Source organism: Antedon bifida, chromosome 1, assembly GCF_963402885.1.
Source record: "Antedon bifida chromosome 1, ecAntBifi1.1, whole genome shotgun sequence".
NCBI classification, from domain to species: Eukaryota; Metazoa; Echinodermata; class Crinoidea; order Comatulida; family Antedonidae; genus Antedon; species Antedon bifida.
Genome location: NC_136226.1, coordinates 13,606,741 through 13,625,725, shown reverse-complemented (window position 1 = coordinate 13,625,725; position 18,985 = coordinate 13,606,741). Strand labels below are relative to the sequence as shown.

Genomic DNA, 18,985 nt, shown 5'->3' with positions numbered 1-18,985 from the left:
CGTACTGATCTATACAAAAGACAGCTTTATTTACACTGTGTTGTGTACTCTAAATTTAGTAACATTACCTAACCAAATTCTAATACACTAACTTGTTGATGCTCTCATGGATTTAATAACTCTGGGTAAGGTCAAAGGTACAGTAGTGAATAGAAAAATACAACAGTCTGTAGCATTGGGGACGAATAATCATTTAGTCCTGTAATAGGCCTACTGTAAATATTTGAATATATTGTAGAAAAGCTGAAGAAGTTCTTCTTGATTATATTTTGTATTTGTTTTTATTTGTATTATTTTTGTTGTTGAAATGATTGAATGAATATTGATCATGAAAACTGTTTAATGATGATGCAATAATACAATTACAAAGTTATGGTTGAGGTGCCTTGTTTTAATTGTCACTGTCCCATTTAAGACATTTTCTATTATTTGACTGTTGCTATTACATCCGGGTGCCAGCAATTGGAAGTTTAACTTATACATACACCATAAATTAAGATATTCTAATCACCTATTTAAAAAAAAAATGATTGTGATACAAAATTACTGTCATGAATAAATATCTGTTATAAGATCTTTAAATTAATCAATATTTTTTTTAAATGACAATACTGTAGTAACAAAAATATGAATTTTTATGCATCCAGGTAAAGTACCATTTATCATAATACTTTTATTATTTAATGTTCGTTTAAAACTATTGTCCACAAAAATGGCAAAGTAATAAAAATATAATTATCTTAACATTTTAGCATTTTCATTGAAAAAAGGTGATAACTTTATTTAGTATTCTTTTTATTAATATTTAACGATATTAACATGTACTGAATGAATATTCATGAGGCAACAATATGCTTGAACCAATCAGGATGCAGCATACTTTGATAAGGTTGTTGATAACAATGGTTGGCCCCTGTTGAAACCAGGAATTGTTTGGTACCTTGGTTTCACAGAATCACGGAAAGTTTTATAAACTGGCTACATCATAAATTGTTACCACTTTGCATTCAAGAAACATTTCTGATCTGACGGTCTGGTTTCATTTAAGTTTGTTACTATTTCATGTTCCAAACATTTTTGCAATTGTGTCATGAGAGAATGATGAGCAAACACTGGTAGGCAGAAATTTTTGTGATTAATATTTTTAGTAATTTACTTCTTATGTATTTTTTGTTCTTTTATTATGAATTTATTTCTTATGAATTTGTTATTGTAATGTTATTATAGAACTATAATTAGTAATTAGTTTAATCTTTTTTTTGGACAAATGTTGAGATAAACATTGAAATAATGAAGTTGTTTGTGAATATGTTTAATCTCAATTTTTTTTTTCAAATAGTTTGTTTCAACATTGAACTTAATAATAATAATAATTAATAGTTTGTACTAAATAGGACTTATATTGCACTTAGGAAGGGCTAGTATTGCTCAAAAACTCTGCAATTTATTTCTGGCTGCTTTACTTTAATTTTAATTAATTTGATTTTTCTTATTTTATTTGTATCTTCATTGAGATCCAGCCACGATACCCACAACATTGTCATTTTTTCAGTAGTTTTCCTTTGGATTTATTTATTGATAAAAATTGATAAAATTTATTAATACCTGAGGTATCCAAAGTTGATTTCATATCCTGTGCCATTGAGTATAGTTCTATTATTATACATTAAACGTTATATTTAATGCTTCTATTACATGGGAGAATCTTATGTCATGCAAGGCTGGTGACTGCGTGTTTGAAATCCCATCACATCGTCTGCTATATTCCGCTGCCAAAATCAGATCCCACATTCTGAATAGCCTGCTGTCTACAGTGTTCATTTTGACATTGATTCTGATTCTAAAGTTAGCTTTAGAACAATACGCATATTATAAAACAAATAATGAATGGGAAGAATATTTTTTGTTGAACAACATTTGTTGAAAGTCTGACTCTCCTATTCTGTCTCATTAAATAGAACAATCAATCTTGTCATCAACTCATGAAATAATTTTGCTATTCAACTAACATTCTTTAGAGTATTTGTATTTTATGTGTTCATTTTATAAGTAATAAATTGCGAGTTGAAAACTTGATGATGATGTTCAGCTAGAGATATCTTTGTGAAAAATATTGATTATTGATATAATATCACAATGTTCTTTATATTATAGCACGTTTATACTATTTTGCTGTTTTTTTTTAAAGGTTGCTGTCACGATAACATTTTTGATATGATGTTTCTTAGGTTTGCAGTAAAGCAATAATAAAGTAATAAAAAAAAAAAAAATTTGTAGAAAATATCTATGGTAATGAACTTCATGTGACCTAAAAACTAAATTAAATCTCTATTAATATTTATCTTTTAATTTATTATATTTTTTAAACATCATCTTAGACGAGTCAAGCATATTGTAATCATTAATCACTAAATTAAATCTCTATTGATATTTATCTTTTAATTTCTTATTGATTATATTTTGTAACATTATCTTAGATGAGCCAAGCATATTGTAATCATGCTTGTTATTACTCCCATCATGAGCATGTGACCAAGTAGCAAAGTGTAATTGATAGTTTCTATGGAGTCAGCTGATTTCCTCTGGATATTGGAATGTGCGAATATATTAATATGCTAGCTTGTCAAAATTCTTAGACATGGCATGTCATTTCTTAGAAACCAGGTAGCCTGGCTCAGTCTTTACTACCTGGTAAAGCAAACTAGAGAGATGCTTATTCTATACAACCAGTGTACTGTAGTATAAAGTAACATTAATATTTGTGTATGCTTTTAAAATATGGATTTATGACCTTATTTTAAGGTAGGAGGATAGCAGTGTTAATGAGTAGTTATGTAATAGGAAGTAGAGGTAGGTACTGACATAGTTTGAACTTTGACCTATACTATATTTGTGGACAATGTGTATAATACTAATGAAAATGCATTGATAACAATACAATTCATTACAGAATGGAGGTATGATTACAGGTAGTATACTTAAAAGAGTATAAAGTATGTAGGACACTAGTTTAAGATTAACCAAAGATAAACAAGATAATGTTTGTTTTCAGTATCGTAAATATTTTTTCTTCATCCCCATGTGCATTGAATTACCATAATAAAACACAAAAGGAAAGGAAAAACAAATTTAAATTAAATTCCTCTATTTTGAAGATTGAAATATATGATTAAGAATAAAGAAATTTTAATGTGATATTTGTAAAGGAAAAATTGATGACGTCAAATTGCTAAATCTGTTTAGAATAATCTAATGCCATCTCATACGAAACCAGCAGTATTTTGTTTGATCTATTCCAAATCATGTGTGGGCGTTTGCTTAACACAATATAATGCAAATTGCGTAGAGACTTTTTTCTATTATAAATACTGTATAAATTATACAAGTGGAACATATAATTAAAATTTGAAAGAATTTGGATGACGTTTTTTAATTGAGTCATTAATAAAAAAAACTTGGCACATTGAGATTAAATTTATTTTAAATGTATTACTATTATTATTATTATGTATCCAAATTCTGAGAAAAGAATTTGAAATGGAAGGAATATTTCAAACTTTGACGTCATTGCAGATGATACTATAACACTGACATATTTAAAAAAAATAAAAATTATGTCGTTTTCAATAAATTAAATTAAAAATATTAGAAGTGTAATTTGTGCCATTTTAACTATCAGAGTTTTCCCTACCCTGAAATTGGATCATTGACCGAAATGCCAATAAAATATATTATTATATTTATATTATTGATTATATTTGCTGGTTTTTTTTATCTCACAATTATTATTTGATTATAATTATTGAAATATAGATTTGAATTCTTAGAATTCTGGATTACAACGTAATCCCTTTAATCCATGTTAATCCTGTCTGTTGCACACTGTCTGAAATCTTATCCTTGTGCATAATCACTAATCCGTGATCATTTGCATACTTGAGTTCATATCAAAACCGTTTATTAAATCTTCTACTACCACTATTTCAAAGTATTTCATTATTTCGTGGACATTATTGTATGCGATGGAACATAAGGTGTTGATTTGGTTTATGGTAAAATATTCTGTTGATTTGAGTTTTGTGTGAAGTCCGTATTTTAAAGGTCATACTGTTATTAGTGAGCATTCATTCCTAAATCCTCAGCATATTCTTCAGTACATGGAACAGTACTAACAGTCTTACAACTAGTCCGTTTAGTATTAAAATTTTATTTGATTACAAACATTTACAATTTAAGCAGATTTTGAAAAACAAAACAAATCATTTGTTGAATGCTGTCTATGTTTTCCTGGATTCATAAATAAATTTTTAGTATAATATAATACAATTTTATTTTCTCTTCTTGAATAACAGGTTAAAGAGTAAACTTCAAGAGAAGGAAGACGTGTTAGAGGGCACTGAGCCATATCAACACCATCTTAAAACCTTACTCCTCAACAACTTTGCTGCACCATTGAACGGTATAGAATTTGGCATTTTTCCACAGCACATCTATTCAGCTCGTCACCCTCGAGGAAACTGGTTCTATGGCGTGGGGAAAAACCGTCCATATCCATATATGTTCCCCTATGGTAGAAGTCCCTTAGGTTATCCATGTGATCGTAATGTTGTTCACAGCACGATAATGAATAATAAGCCGGTAAAGAAACGTGCCATTCAGGCCTGGCGTGATGGTGATATGGCCAATGAATACAACGCATATCAAGAGGTACTATTTACTTTTTTGTCTTTTGTGTTTAATTAGAGACCCTGCCTGAAACAAGCTTTCAAGCTTAAAATGTTATCCTATGCTATAACATATATTTTTGTCTGTTATGTTTTTTGATCTTGTATAATTTGTTTATGGATAGCATTGTAGCAATAAATATTGCAATTAAAATTAGCTGGTTTTTTTCTTTTTCTATGAGGAAATCAAATTCCTCAGCCTTACTGGTAGTCTACTTTAAAAATAAAAAAGCATTAGTCAAACCAATGACTAATTGATATTTGGAAGTAAAAATCTATGTAATAAAACGTTTGTTAAATAACCTTCACAAGCCTACCTATTGTTGAAAAGTTTAATTAATGTACAATATAGGGAAAATATATTTTATTGATACCATATTTACTGTATAAACCTATTTTTAGTGTATACCAATGAACGGAGGCTGGCATCATATGGAACACAATGATCGCTCGGACACAAATAGAAATCTAGAATGCTTAGCCACCTGGTCGCCATCCAGTGTCAGTGAGTGTCCGAGCCAAACTGACAGCGAGGTAGATTCTGATGCCAACTCAAGCTTCTCACACACAGTACCTGAAAACATTGATGCCAGCTTTTATGGAGAGGAAAAAAAGAAAAAACGTTCCAGGAAAAAGCAGCTATCCGTGGTTCTAGACCGAATTAGTGTCCAAAACAAAACTGAAAAACAAAAAACAAACCAGGAAGAGGTTGTAAGAATATCTGGGATGGGCGTCGCATCTGAAAGGAAAGAAGCTCAAAATATACAACCTATTATTTTAGATTTTGAAGTTCCATTACCAAAAGAAGCGGAAGCAAATAAGGATGAGAATTCTTTGAAACGGTTGCAGAATTCGGCAGAAATCCAAGAATTATCAGAGGAACCTTCTGCTAAAAAACAATGCAATGAGGAACCTGAAGTTTTGAGTAATAAGGAGAGTGTGCCATCACAAGCAGATCAGGTATATTTTCTTCTGCATTTTTAGAAATTGTTAGTGGCACTGTTTTTTGGTGCTTTAGCTTACAGTCCTGTGATTGTTATCTCAAAAGAATAATAATCCCACATAATAATAATTATAAAAAAACTATTGTTTTGTTCACATATGATTAAATTTGTTGTGGGCTAAAATTAAAATACATTTATCAGAAAATAAAAATTATGAATATGTAAAATTACATGGTACATTTACAAGCAGTCAATCAGACAAAACAGAATAAACAACAAAAACCGACCACCCACATATCAGACAGATAGTATTCATATTGTAATGAATTGCATCACATCATGCAGATTACTTTTCATAAGGATCGAAAGTGTATTTAAATGTACCAAATAAGTTATCTGAAAAAAATATTTAGTCTCAAATACAATAAAAAAGGAAAATACAGTAGTTGTTGATGCAATAATGATCCATAATGTAAAGTGCATGTTATTGTCCAGGGTTGAAATGGCCACAATTAGTAGATGTCCAACATAGGAAAATGTTAATGTAACAATGTAATGTTCTTGACATATGCTAACATGTTGGCTTGGGAATTAAATTTATTATCATACTTGAAAATCTGTATTTTAATATTATGCAATACAGTGGCAGATCCTGGATTTTGAAATAGGGAGGGCCCAGGGCCTAAAAATGGTGAGCTTATAATTTGATGTCCTATCTTTTGCATTACAATTTGTAATTAGATCTGCAATACAAACTAAATTAAAAATAATAATTTAAAACTTAACAACAAATTTTTAACTTTTTAAATTGATGTGCAGTAGTTTTTGAATGACTACTCTAATTAAAAAAAAATTTAAATCATCAATTATTTAAATGAATGTAAATTTGTGCATGTGTGGGAGTAATGACTAAAGTATTATCAAGATTTAATCAAGATTTTACAAGATTAATTTGCAGATTATAACATTTAAATCTACACAATACAGAAAATTTAAATTTTTACCATAGCATCTATGTATTCCTTTTGACATTTACAGCAAATGTTTGTTGTTTTCTCATATCAAATACAGTATGTTATGTTATTGTTAGACTCTGAATGTTAATTTCACAGCAGACATACTTGACGTAATCTCTAAATTGTAAACGTTGACCAACAAAAACAATACAGTATTAATTTTCAATAATCATGAAATTATTTTTTCATTAATTCTGTTGTATGTGGTTTTTTTTTTAATTATAAAAGTTATTCGCAATGCATCAATTTCATCCCCAGTGGTGTTATAAAATGTTTTCATAAAAGTATTCAATTGATGTACTACTACAAGACATAGTCCTGTTACATGAAAATATTTATTATCAAAATAGGAGCCCCTGTCCCAGCAGAGATCTGGTTATTATCCCTTATATGTCTTGTTTTTATTAAAATACAGTCTAGACTATAATTTTCTATAAATGTAATAGTATGTGCCATGTCATCCTGTGCTACTAAAGAAACCTACTATAATCTTAATACCATATTTACAGAGTGTACTCATCTGACCGCCCCCATACATCCTCATCCCGCTCGTAGTACTGCGAACAATAATATCATTTAGAGACATTAAAATATAGGATGTATGAATAAATAATTGTCACCTAGGACATCCACATCCTGATTTTAATATCAATATTGTCTTATCAAGTATTATTGCCCTATCAATTATTGCCCCGTCAAGTATTGTCTATCCGTTTATTGTTCTGTCAAGTATTTTACACTGTATAGCACTTTTATTGTTCATTTACTAAGTCAAGTATTTCAATATTAAATTAACCATATGATTGGAATATATCCATTACTTAGCAGAATAATACTATTAAATGACGAAATCATTTAGAGTTGTTAATATAAATACAGAATTGAGTAAATAAAGTGGTATTTAAAGGGATATCTTTGGTACAAAAACAAAGTGGCTACTTAATGAGTGAGTGAATGGCCGCATGGTTAAGGCAGAGGAGTGGCTGTTTTGCCACATTAAAAGTGTCAATTTCATAGGGGCCCGGGTATACCATGAATTTTTTTATTCTTTATTTTATGTATAATACTTTCAATATCAATGTAGTGTAGTGGATCACACAGATATATTATATTCATAAATAAATTTAAAACATTAACATAAGGTACAAAACATTTAAAACAAATACAACAATTTAAATTATTAATATTTTATCTGAAAAGAGGTTAAGAGGTTATAATAAATAGAATATAAATCAAGTAAAAGATAATTTTAATATATACATTTATATAAATGATATTTATTGTGCTTTTATCTGCTTGGAGGTATACAGTAGATCTCATTCAGTTGCTAGTTATTCATTGTACAATTATCAATTTAAAAAAATCATTAGTGTTTGTCTTAAATACATAAATATATAATTTTTGTGTTTATATTTTTTAGTCAAAATAATTTTTTGTTTTTATAATTTTTCAGTCAAATGAGAGCAAACAACAGGGAGGTCAGAGTGATACAAGTTCACAGAAATCCTCAACATCTGAAGATTTGTTTAAGAAGCCTGATATAAATCAATATAAAGCAAGCACAGGTGGTGTTCGTTGTTTTATTTGCCAGAGACAGATTATTACGGATGGCAGAGAAACTGCGTTTTTTGGCATGGTTGTTTGTGTACCTTGCAAAAAGATTCAGGAGTCTGGGGGCCCAGCATTACCAACTCCTGTTCCTAAATTTCCAACTGCTTGCCATCCAAAACTTTTTCGTGGGTCTAAATATGTTCGTCCAAAGTATGGACGATCATCCAGATCACCAAGCCCAGCACGGTCACCCTCAAGGTCACCAGCGTCATCGCCGATTCCAAGGTCACCTGTGTCGCCATACAGATCAAATCCGGTTTCACCTTTTTCTAAACCGTCTTTGTCACCTGCAATGTCTAGCCCCAGGAATTCTGTGTCAGCTACACCACCAGCTTCTCCTAAAGAATCAGCACCTAAAGTGTCAAATCTTGTATCAACGAACACTTCACCCGAGACAACCAGTGATAAATCACCTAGCCTGTTATCCACATCTTCGCACCACTCAGGACTTCAACAACCCCAGATATCTGTAAGCCAACCTAGGTCATTAGGCCAGAGTCCTAACTACCATTCTCCTAATCCTTTACATATGTCCAGTCAATCACTACCGGCAAGTCCTCTTCGTATTAATGTGTCGTCGCCCAGTCATTCAAAGCCTGACAAGTTCTCACCAACAGCACTGCATATGCCTGCTGGAATGCACAGACCACCAAGGGTACTTAGCTTGCCTACACCTTCTAATACTAATAGACACACACAGGTAAGAACATGATGCATTAATTGTTGTTTCAAAGGCACTGTACTGTATGTACTGTATTGCTCGGTCAAAAGTGGAAGTTTTTTATAATTTGTTGTCAGCTCACCTTTTGTATATCCTTGGGTTTTTTTTATTCTAAGAAAACAGATTTTGGACAATTATTTGTGAACACCTGATGATTTACTGTATTTCCCATTTGATAAAACAAAAATTGTATAGCCTATTTATAAATAGACTAGCCTTGAAAAAAGTACGGGTCAAACAAGGTAAATAAAAGATAGTCTTTTCTGTGGAGGCACAACCTTATTTTTTTTTTTTTTTTAGTAATTTAGAAAAATTTCCAGACTTAAACTACCTAGTTTGAAAATGTAATCCCCCTAAGATACCTAATAGGGAGGTTTCCTACTATTTGAGTACGGTACTAATTGACTAGATATTGTCTAAAATTGTATAAATGTTAACATGTAATACTGTACAGAGATCTGGGTTGCAGTAACTTTAAATACTTCAACTGACTATTTTACAAAGTCAACATATACATATTAAAATGTGTTTTTAGTATAAACATGTTGAATTTTCAATGCATTTTTTAGATAAAAATAAACATGGACACATTTCAAAGTAACCTACTTCAACAGACTGCTATCAGAGAATATTGATGTCGGACGTTAAATTAGTCATCATCCACTGGCAAATCAGATTCATTATTCTATCTTGACATTTTATTAGGATGACTTCTATGAACTAAGAATTTTTTCTAGGAACTTTTCTCTTGAATTGCAAATTTAGTTAGCTGCTGGGATTTATCACATTTCCTTGTTGTCATGACAACTGTCGTGTTCGTCATTTAGCAGTGCATATGATGTCTGGGTGATGAAAATAGTAACAAATTATTTCAACGTGATCACTAAATTAGAGTCTGTAACGATAAATGAAAATATTTGACGCGCTACGGTCGAAACAACTACACTCTTAGCCATTAGTACTATGCTTATTTTTAGCTAAAATAAAATATTCCAGTTATATTTATTATGTAGCGTCAGCGGTTGACGTCATTCCATTTAAATTTGTGATGCAAATGCAATTAAACTGTGAGGCTGATGGTGGATTTACAAGCTAAGAATTTAGTAGGAATTCTTAGCAAAATGATATCAACGTTTTTTATGAATGGAATGATTCAAAGATTTGCAGATTTTATCATTCATATGCGCAATGAAATTTAATGATAATAATTATTTCTGCGATTTTGCATTAAATTATATACATAATATCACAGTAGAACCTATTTTTTACATATGTTAAAGGAATAGAAAAGTTTGAAAAATGAAGAATTATTGAAAAAAGTGTTTGGAATGTACATGTATTTAAAACATGAAATTTTCAATTTATACAGGAAAATTCCTATTTATGTAAATTTATTGTTAATTACTTATAATTAAATAAAGTTCAGTCAACACTGTTGATCCCATGAAAATATGTCAATAATAGTAATATGTAGAAGTTAAACAATTTCCTTTAAAAAGCAAAACAACTTTGAATAATAATACCGTACATTACTACATATCATTTAAACTATTGGGAGGAATAAATAATATTGTATATTTATATATATTTTTTTAGGTTGAATTGCCACACAATGAGGTAACACCAATGCCTGAAAGTAACATGTCTAGTCAAGCATCTCCGCAGCCGAGCCAACAATCTGAGCGAACATACCAAGAAAATGAAACAATCAGAGCTTTGCTTAAACTGCGACGTCAAGACCAACAACATCAATCTGGTCCACCTCCTCTGATTCAGACATCGGCCAGTCGTACAATCCCTGTTGTGTCTAATGGTGCTGCTACTCAACTTCCCACAGGAGTTATCATACCTGGAGTTCCTCCATCCACAAGGACTATGTATCCAGCAAGCATTCCTCAAGGATTCATTCCATCAACACCTCCGGGTGGATTTCCCCGGATTCAGATGATTCCGTTGCAGAGAATGCCAGTTGAAGCCTTTCCCAGGAGTGGTAATGGCACTTTTAATATTATTATGCACATTTTATAAAAGTAATGTTAAAAAACTTCAACCAAATGACTTTTTTTCATCCAACAAGGGAATTTAAATTTACATTCTTTTATATTAATAGTATGGAAAAATAAAAACTTTTTACAGTTTGCTATGAAAATATAATAATCTTAAAAACAATCTTTATACTTTTAGATGTTGTTCAAAACCACATGCTGCAGCCTCCTTCTGGCAATATACGTTATCCAGGAATTGATCTTATGAAGACCATCCCGATTCCTAAAATATCTGAAGTCAGAACATTAAACCCAGCTGTTGTTGCTGGCATGGCCAACATGCCTATGTTGATGCAGGGTTACAATCCAACCCTTTCAAAACGACCAAGAAAGAAAAAGAATGCTATGATAATTGAAAACAATCCGCTTAATCAACCGGGACAGTATCGCGGAGAAAACCCAACTGATCAATCTGCCAGTAAAGACCCTTTGGTTATTGTTGGAACAAACTGTGGTGCAGGGTCTTCATCGATAAAAGTTGGTAATGAAAAAGAACAAGAACCATATAATATGCCGCCTCAGCAGCAGGCTCCTAAACCATTTCGAGATGGTCTTTCACATCTTCTTGCGTTTCATTGCATGTGTCAAGGAAATCCTATAACGTTTATTCAGTGTCCAAATTGTGAATTCATCTGTAACAGTGTTGACGGAATGGAGCTGCATTTTGCTGCGCAGAGGCATGCAGAGATACGTGGTGAAAAAGATGTGAATCCTGGGAAGTATATGTCGGAAAAAGGAAGTGGAAAACCAGCTGGGGATGATGGTATGTCTTTGTCATCTATGGAGACACAATCAGCAGATACAGATTCAGATTTATCATCACCATTATGTAAAAATATGCAAGAGGTATGTTTTTTTAAAAATATAATTTGACACCATTTGAGTTGGTAAAAATGTTCAATGCACAATATAGTTGTAATGTAACATGAAAGATATGAATCCAATATTACAGTTTATATTTTTAATTGACATTGTAATTAGGCAAAACATAAAATTACTTTATACTAATTTTGAGGTCATTGAATTGTGAAATTACCAATGAGTTTGGAATTTGCAATCTTTATTTGGAAATTACTTATGCCATTTTAAAATATACTTATTTATAGTATTTTCTTTGTTTTCTCATACAGAACTGGCGGATGTTAAACTCATCATCTGATACACGCTTTGAAAAACATAAACAATCATACACAAGTGCCTTAGATCTAAGAGTAGGAGGAAGCAAGTCAGGAGAAACGCCAGAACGACCCACACCACTGGACCTCAGCCAGAAGCAAGTTAATGCAATGGAGGTAGTTAGATCAACATCCTCTGGTCAAATTGAAAATACTATTCCTCTAGATTTATCGAGCCATATAGAAAATGCCCGGCTAGCTACAAGGGAATCTGGAAGAGACGCATTTGTTGAGGCTGCAAGAGAGGCAGCAGCAAAAATGGGACAACAAGATTTGTTCCTGTCTGAGAGGTACCATCAAGGAGCAGTTCGCAGACCACCTGCTATTGAACTCATATCAAACAAATCATACCTTACCCAGTCACAACTTGAAAGTGAAGCAAGAACTCGAATGATCTTGGTCGATAACTCTCCTCTTTACTCAATTGGCAGGGGTAGTAAAGTTCCCCCTTCATCTTACGAATATCCTAGTGCAGGACCTGGTGTTGTGCAGCTTGTCCGACCACCGCATTATCCAGCCCCTTCTACAGTAGCAAATCGTGACGTGGCAATTTTCCCTGGAACTGAGGTAACAAGTAGGGATGCCCTTATGCAAAAGGAACAGCAAAGATTAAACACTCAGAGATATGGCTCTGTGACGGTTCAACAGTTACTTCGCGGTGGTCCTCCTTCTCAAAGAACAAACCCACAAACTACAAATTTGCAGTTTCATCCTGGTTATCCTTTACAAGAAGGAATAGGTGTAAGCCTACCATTGCCAAACTTAATCCGAGCTCAGCCACGTGCTACTGTTGCTCCACTAGTGTCACAACAACAGATAAGCTATCAAGGAGGAACCATCTCTGTTCATTCTGCGGCTCAGCAATTACAGCAGCAACAAGAAAATCTTAGAGAATTACAAAACCGCCAGAGGGAGGAATTTGAAAGACAAGCTAATTTACATAAAGAAATGCAGTTGTCAGAAAGAAGGGTAGACTTACAGGAGAGGCATCAGGATCAAGAAAAAGAAAGACACAGAAATATGCAAGAACGAGAGAGACAGTTACAAGAAAGAGAAAGGCAGAGAGACATACAGGAGAAGGAAATGCAAAGAGAATTACATGAAAGAGAAATACATGAAAGAGTAAGGCGACGAGAAATTCAAGAAAGAGAAAGGCATAGGGAAATGCAGGAAAAAGAAATGCGAAGAGAACTACATGAACAAGAAATGCAGGAAAGGGAGAGGCAGAGGAAAATACAGAGAGAAGTAGAGGAAAAGGAACGACAAGAGATTGAAAGGCAGAGGGAAATAAAATCGCGAGAAAGACATCAAAATATGCAAGGAGAGGTAACTAGGCAGAACATGGTAGATCGACAGCAACTAAATGAAAAAGTTGCTAAAAACTCAGAAGTTGAGATGCATGATCGACAGAGAGAGCCACACGAATATCACCGAGGACCAAAAGGCAAACACAGGCGGCTTGAATTGCAAAACAATAATACTAATCAAGGTGCTTCAAAAGATAGCGACAGGATTGCAGTTGTGAAATCCGAGCCTGTAGAAGAACCTCATCAAAATGGGTCCGAGAACGTGGATGCTAGCGTGATGCATTTAGCTGAGGCAGAGCGATATCAAGTAAATGCGATTGTAAAGCAAGAAACCTTGTCACTTGCATCTGCTTAAAGAAAAAAAAACTGATCTATTGAACTATGACCATGATATGCAATTTATTTTAGTACAAATTGATGCAGCTATTTAATGTTTTTATTGTTTAGTTTTAACTTGTAGTACTACTGTACATTTTTATGTATTTTATCACATTTTTGCCAAATATTACCCATTCAGCTCTTTTAACATATTTGCCAAATGAAACAATAGATATTTTTTGAAATTACTGTTTTAAAACTTGTGAATTAAAAGGTTATATATACCTCTTTAGATTATTGAAAAATTCTGAAATAATTTGTACTTTTTTCTATTCAATATATTTCTTGAAACATGATTTTGTAAAAAAGATTTAGCATAGGAGTTATTTGAAAAAATTATATGAATTTCTGTGTTCATTTTTCCTTGGTAGTAATTGTGTGTTCACAATATACTACAACCATACTAATAAAAATAAAAGCGTTAGCTAAATCTCAAGGGTATTAATTATTAAAGTTAAAATTATCCAATCACAATCATGTACAGAATGTTTAAAATATTGTTTTAATGTTTTGGCTTTTTTATTTATTTTTTTTATTATAATGATTTTTTAAAAGTGGATGTATTACCACAAATTACCATAAATTTTACAATTTGTAATCTTTATTTTTATGATTTTTACCCTTATTGTATACATCCACATTTCAAATGCAATAATATAAAACTGATGAAGTTTGATAAATGATAAGGTAAATTACATAAATTAATAATTTGCCAATCAAAACAGTGATTCACCAATTTATTTTTAGAATGTACAGAAAAATGTACTAAAAACACCCCATTAATATTATCATAGAATTGATATCCATGAAACTAAAATGACTTTTTAGGTTTTTTTAAAATTATAAATAGAGTGTTATCACATATTGTGACACCATTTCTTTATTATTGCAGTTTTTAGTAGCAGTTTAGTTATTATTGTGATTTTGATCAGAATAATGTGCTGCTCGTTTTATTTATTTTGCTGCAAATTCACAATTGCTTTTTAAAATCTGTACATAATAAATGTAATTATTATTAATTAGTATTAAATTATTTTTATTCTGTATAAATGAACATTTTCAACGTTATGTTGAGTTTATGCTGTCTGTATTCTAGATATGAAACAAAGTGTAAATTAATTGTTACAAACATATTGTACATAATAATGGTTTGCTTGTGTATCTGAAAATAATGTTAAATTGTTATTTACTAAATATTTGTCATTCCAATTTGTCAGTAAGCTCTCATTTAAACCATTTTATACCTGTATTTTTTCTCATCTGAATCATCATTCTGCTAAATAACTGTTATTCTGATAATCTCACTGCAGTAAATCATTATATATTGACTACACATATCTCTTTTGTATCCAAATTATTACCTTTTGATGGTCTTATTTAATCCATTTGTTATCATTCCGGGCCCACTTGGTTCCAAGGAAAACTGTTTTAAGCTGAAGGTGAATCCTTTGGAAGTGGTGTTTATTTGTGGGCGTTTTACATCACCAGTGGTGTTTTGTGTGATAATGTATTTACATGGTTCACTGGTAATTTAACCAGTAGTATTTTGTGTGGTACTATACTGTGGTTCACTGACAAATAGTTGTTGCTAATTGCTTGCTATTATAAGAAGACCTATTTACACATGGCCTGGTAAATGATGTACACTGTTGTATTGAAATAATTAAATGTACTTTTTTTAAGTATATTCATTAGTAACTTTCTAAATCAAATTCAAAATTATAATTCAGTAATAATCGGATTATTATGGTCAGTATATGTTTTGATCAGTTTAAGATTTTAGATAGTTCATTTTAACAGTATGCAAACAACAGTCTTCTTTAATACTACTGTACCCTTATGTCTATAAGCTCATTTGTAGAACAAAGAATGTACACTTAATATGTTCTTGCCTCATGTTTGTCCCAATGTAGAACAACTTTGTGCACTATTATCTGAGTCAAAACTTATGTTTAATGTATTAAAAGTGGCAGTCGTGTAGACCTTTAAACTTGGTAAATTGATATAATAGATTCAGGAATTTCACTAAAAGGGGAGAAAATATTAAAGGGTATACTAATGGTAAATATTAGTATAACCCAATTTTGTTTACAAATTTTATGATATTCTTTGACAGCAGCCTGGGCGGATCAAAGATTTTTTAAAACACTATATATATCTATGGTTAATAGTCTGTTGTCGAAAATAGATATAAAAAGTATATACTTTCATTTTACCTGTCAAAAGGGACGAGAGAACACCCCAAGAGCAACCCCCTGGATGGATCACCCCCTTGATAGGCAAAGGTTAATGGTGAACAAACAAAATAAAAATGTTTATATAGAGGGAGACAATGAAAATGTCTACAATCGTATTAGATATAAAATTATAAACCAATATGGAATTTTTTCTATGTATGTCTTACACAGTGACATGGCATCTTGTCGATAAAACTTTATCAAATTAATTTATTTTTTATTTGTCTTGTATTACAATGTTATTCTAAATTGATACACAATTATTGTATTGACTAATTGTGTGTAGTCAGTCATATATTTTTGTACTATAATCAATGGCCAGTAAAAATATATTATTCTATGTACATTTTATATGTAAGAGTGTGCGAAGGGTATTTTAATCCCTAATGTTGATACAAATGTTGTACAGTAAGCAGTTCTGTAATCACTTTCATTTGGTTTGTTGGCTTTTTGCAAGTTTAAATTCAGTTTATTGGGCTGAAACCAAGTACTGTACAATATAATCCTAATTCATCACTTCCTTGCAAGGAAAGTTTCTAGATTCTTATGTTCAGGTTTTGGGAGAGCCGAGTGCTACAATAACATTTATCAGGACATGTACAATTCAAAAGTGAAATTGTTTTCTTTAATGTTTCTTCTGTAAAATATAATCACTTATTTTTCTATACACTATCGTCGTTATGATTTCAACAATAATCCGAATTCATCACTTCCTTGCAAGGAAAGTCCGGTTCTGGGTTCATTTTCTGGTTTCCTATGTTTGGTTTTGGGAGAGCTGATTTTACTTATGTTACATTTATTAGGACATGTATAATAACAATATTCAAAAGTGGTATTATTTTCTTCAATGTTTCTTCTGTCAAATATAATCGCTTCTTTTCTCTACACTACCTTTGTTTTTATGAAGATGGGCTTTTGTTTATTAAGTGCCTTGACTGCAATTCAAAAATAAATTTGTACCAGTGGTACACTGTATGATGCATTTAAATAGTTTGTCGTTTTTTTTAGTGAATTTATTGCATTGCCCCTATCCACCTCTTTACCAGTAAATTAGTAAACTATTCATCAAGTGAGATTTCCACGATATAATTATATATGACCGAGTAGAGTCACAGGGGGTGGTGGGGGGGGGGGGGGGGGTGGCGTGCAGCCTGGGTTCGAACGTGTCGAGTCAAGTGGCAGCACCGCAAAAAGCGTTGTACTATAGCCATAAAATTGGCACAGGTTTAAGTCTCAACTTAACTGCTGGTCAAATAAAGACATAACACAGGAGTGTTAGTGAACCCAGTGCATCTTTCAGAAGAGAAGGGTGTTACTGGAGATAGCGGTCCATCTCAGCTATCTTCGTGATAGACACTGCGCTGTTGAGGGCCTAATCCATATTTTCTCAATTGAGGATGAATAATACTCTGTCATTAAAGTACAGTATATATCTAATTAGTGAAAAACTTGAATCCAAGCAGGACAAAACAAACAAAACTACATATTCAATACTATCACATTTACAAATTTATTATGATGTTAATTGTTATACAGACGTATCAGTAGCCAGTTATTTTCAATCATTAGCTATACAGTCCTCGCTAGTATTGTATTTGTGGGTGCATTGTATATCTGTCTATGGCTTGGGTCCACCTGGTCTGTTCTGTTGAGTGTTCAACTAGAAAATAAATCGGGAAAACAACATTGTTAAATACATTCATACATTTAAAATTCTTAACAACTGTTTTAAATTATTGTTCAATGGTCACGGGGCTTTAATAGTTTTTAAATTTTAAACCATAAAAGCACGAAAAACCAATGATTTAATGTTCCTGCTGTTTATATAACACAACAATAGTCAAATATATTGTCATGCTTATGTCTGCATTGCAGGGTAAATTAAAGAAACCTAGAAACATAGAAATAGTAGCGACCTTTCGTTTTCATGACACCCACGCTACTTGACTACACAGCTCTTAAGTCGAAAAGCCATTCTTGCATAGTCATATGGTGCACCATGAAAGTAAAAAGAGGTATATAAGTTACCATTCTTGGACTGAACCTTGGTGGTGGAGTTCTATCTCGTCTTGCTTCACGGGATCTGTTACGTACAACCTTGGAATGGATAGCGCAACTAACACAGTAATGCAACTTCGCATACAGTTTCGGAAGGGCATAAACTAGAACAGAAAAATTGGTAAATGTAACATTAATCTGTATGAAAATAAATTTAAATTACAATTATGATTTAGCATATTCAATTTAAATAGTTTATACTTGTAAAGCAAGATTGTCCAGTGGTCACGGGGCTTTTATGTTATTGAATTAAACTATAAAGCACGTAAAAACCATTGTTTCAATGTTCCTGCATTTAAATATGAACCAAGCAGATGTAATGCCACTTCATTCAATGTCTGCTTGCAGGGTTAATTGTTTTAATGTTGTTATATAGCAGTTTTAACAATACATATTGTCCCAAAGCGCTTAAAAATAAAGATGGGAGAAAAACAAACTGAATACATTTCATTTCAATATCTGTTACAGAAACTGTAATTAATAGAAACATGTTGCAATTAATTAGCAATTGCATTTAGAATTTCAAAGCTCATTTGCAGAAAACCATTTAAAATATTTAATGCATCTTTGATTCTTGTCATACCAGAGTATACGCTGGCTTCTTCAATATCTTTTACTGCAGCAGCTTCAACAATGTTACGTATGACAAACTTTTTGATAGATTTGTCCTTTGGTACACATCGTCCACAATTGGTGCAGCGCACTGGCCGGACATGTCCGCGCCCTTTCTTGTTTCGACCGTGATTTCTACGTTTGCTTGTCTACAAAG

The 18,985-nt window shown here is 31.9% G+C and overlaps 3 protein-coding genes across 8 annotated transcripts in view; 2 read left to right on the top strand and 1 right to left on the bottom strand.

The window, feature by feature from the left end:
• LOC144842910 (uncharacterized) overlaps positions 1-17,140 on the top strand; it is a 47,073-nt gene extending 29,933 nt beyond the window's left edge. For all 4 annotated transcript variants that reach the window (XM_078699518.1, XM_078699511.1, XM_078699526.1 and 1 more), the window contains 6 exons: positions 4,353-4,707; positions 5,127-5,684; positions 8,138-8,995; positions 10,613-11,006; positions 11,201-11,907; positions 12,192-17,140. In XM_078699518.1, coding sequence (XP_078555644.1) covers positions 4,558-4,707; positions 5,127-5,684; positions 8,138-8,995; positions 10,613-11,006; positions 11,201-11,907; positions 12,192-13,898 — 4,374 coding nt within the window. In that variant the 5' untranslated portion in view covers positions 4,353-4,557 and the 3' untranslated portion in view covers positions 13,899-17,140. The remainder of the gene's footprint in view (positions 1-4,352; positions 4,708-5,126; positions 5,685-8,137; positions 8,996-10,612; positions 11,007-11,200; positions 11,908-12,191) is intronic.
• LOC144843035 (ubiquitin-conjugating enzyme E2 G2) overlaps positions 1-18,985 on the top strand; it is a 58,477-nt gene that overhangs the window by 12,484 nt on the left and 27,008 nt on the right. The gene's annotated exons all lie outside the window — the stretch shown is intronic.
• The window catches only part of LOC144843042 (small ribosomal subunit protein eS26), a 136,090-nt gene continuing 134,749 nt past the window's right edge, over positions 17,645-18,985 (bottom strand). For 2 of the 3 annotated variants that reach the window (XM_078699716.1, XM_078699708.1), the window contains exons 2-4: positions 18,800-18,978; positions 18,187-18,320; positions 17,645-17,818 (exon numbers count right to left, since the gene is read on the bottom strand). In XM_078699716.1, coding sequence (XP_078555842.1) covers positions 17,777-17,818; positions 18,187-18,320; positions 18,800-18,978 — 355 coding nt within the window. In that variant the 3' untranslated portion in view covers positions 17,645-17,776. The remainder of the gene's footprint in view (positions 17,819-18,186; positions 18,321-18,799; positions 18,979-18,985) is intronic. The other variant, XM_078699699.1, reaches the window with a different exon arrangement.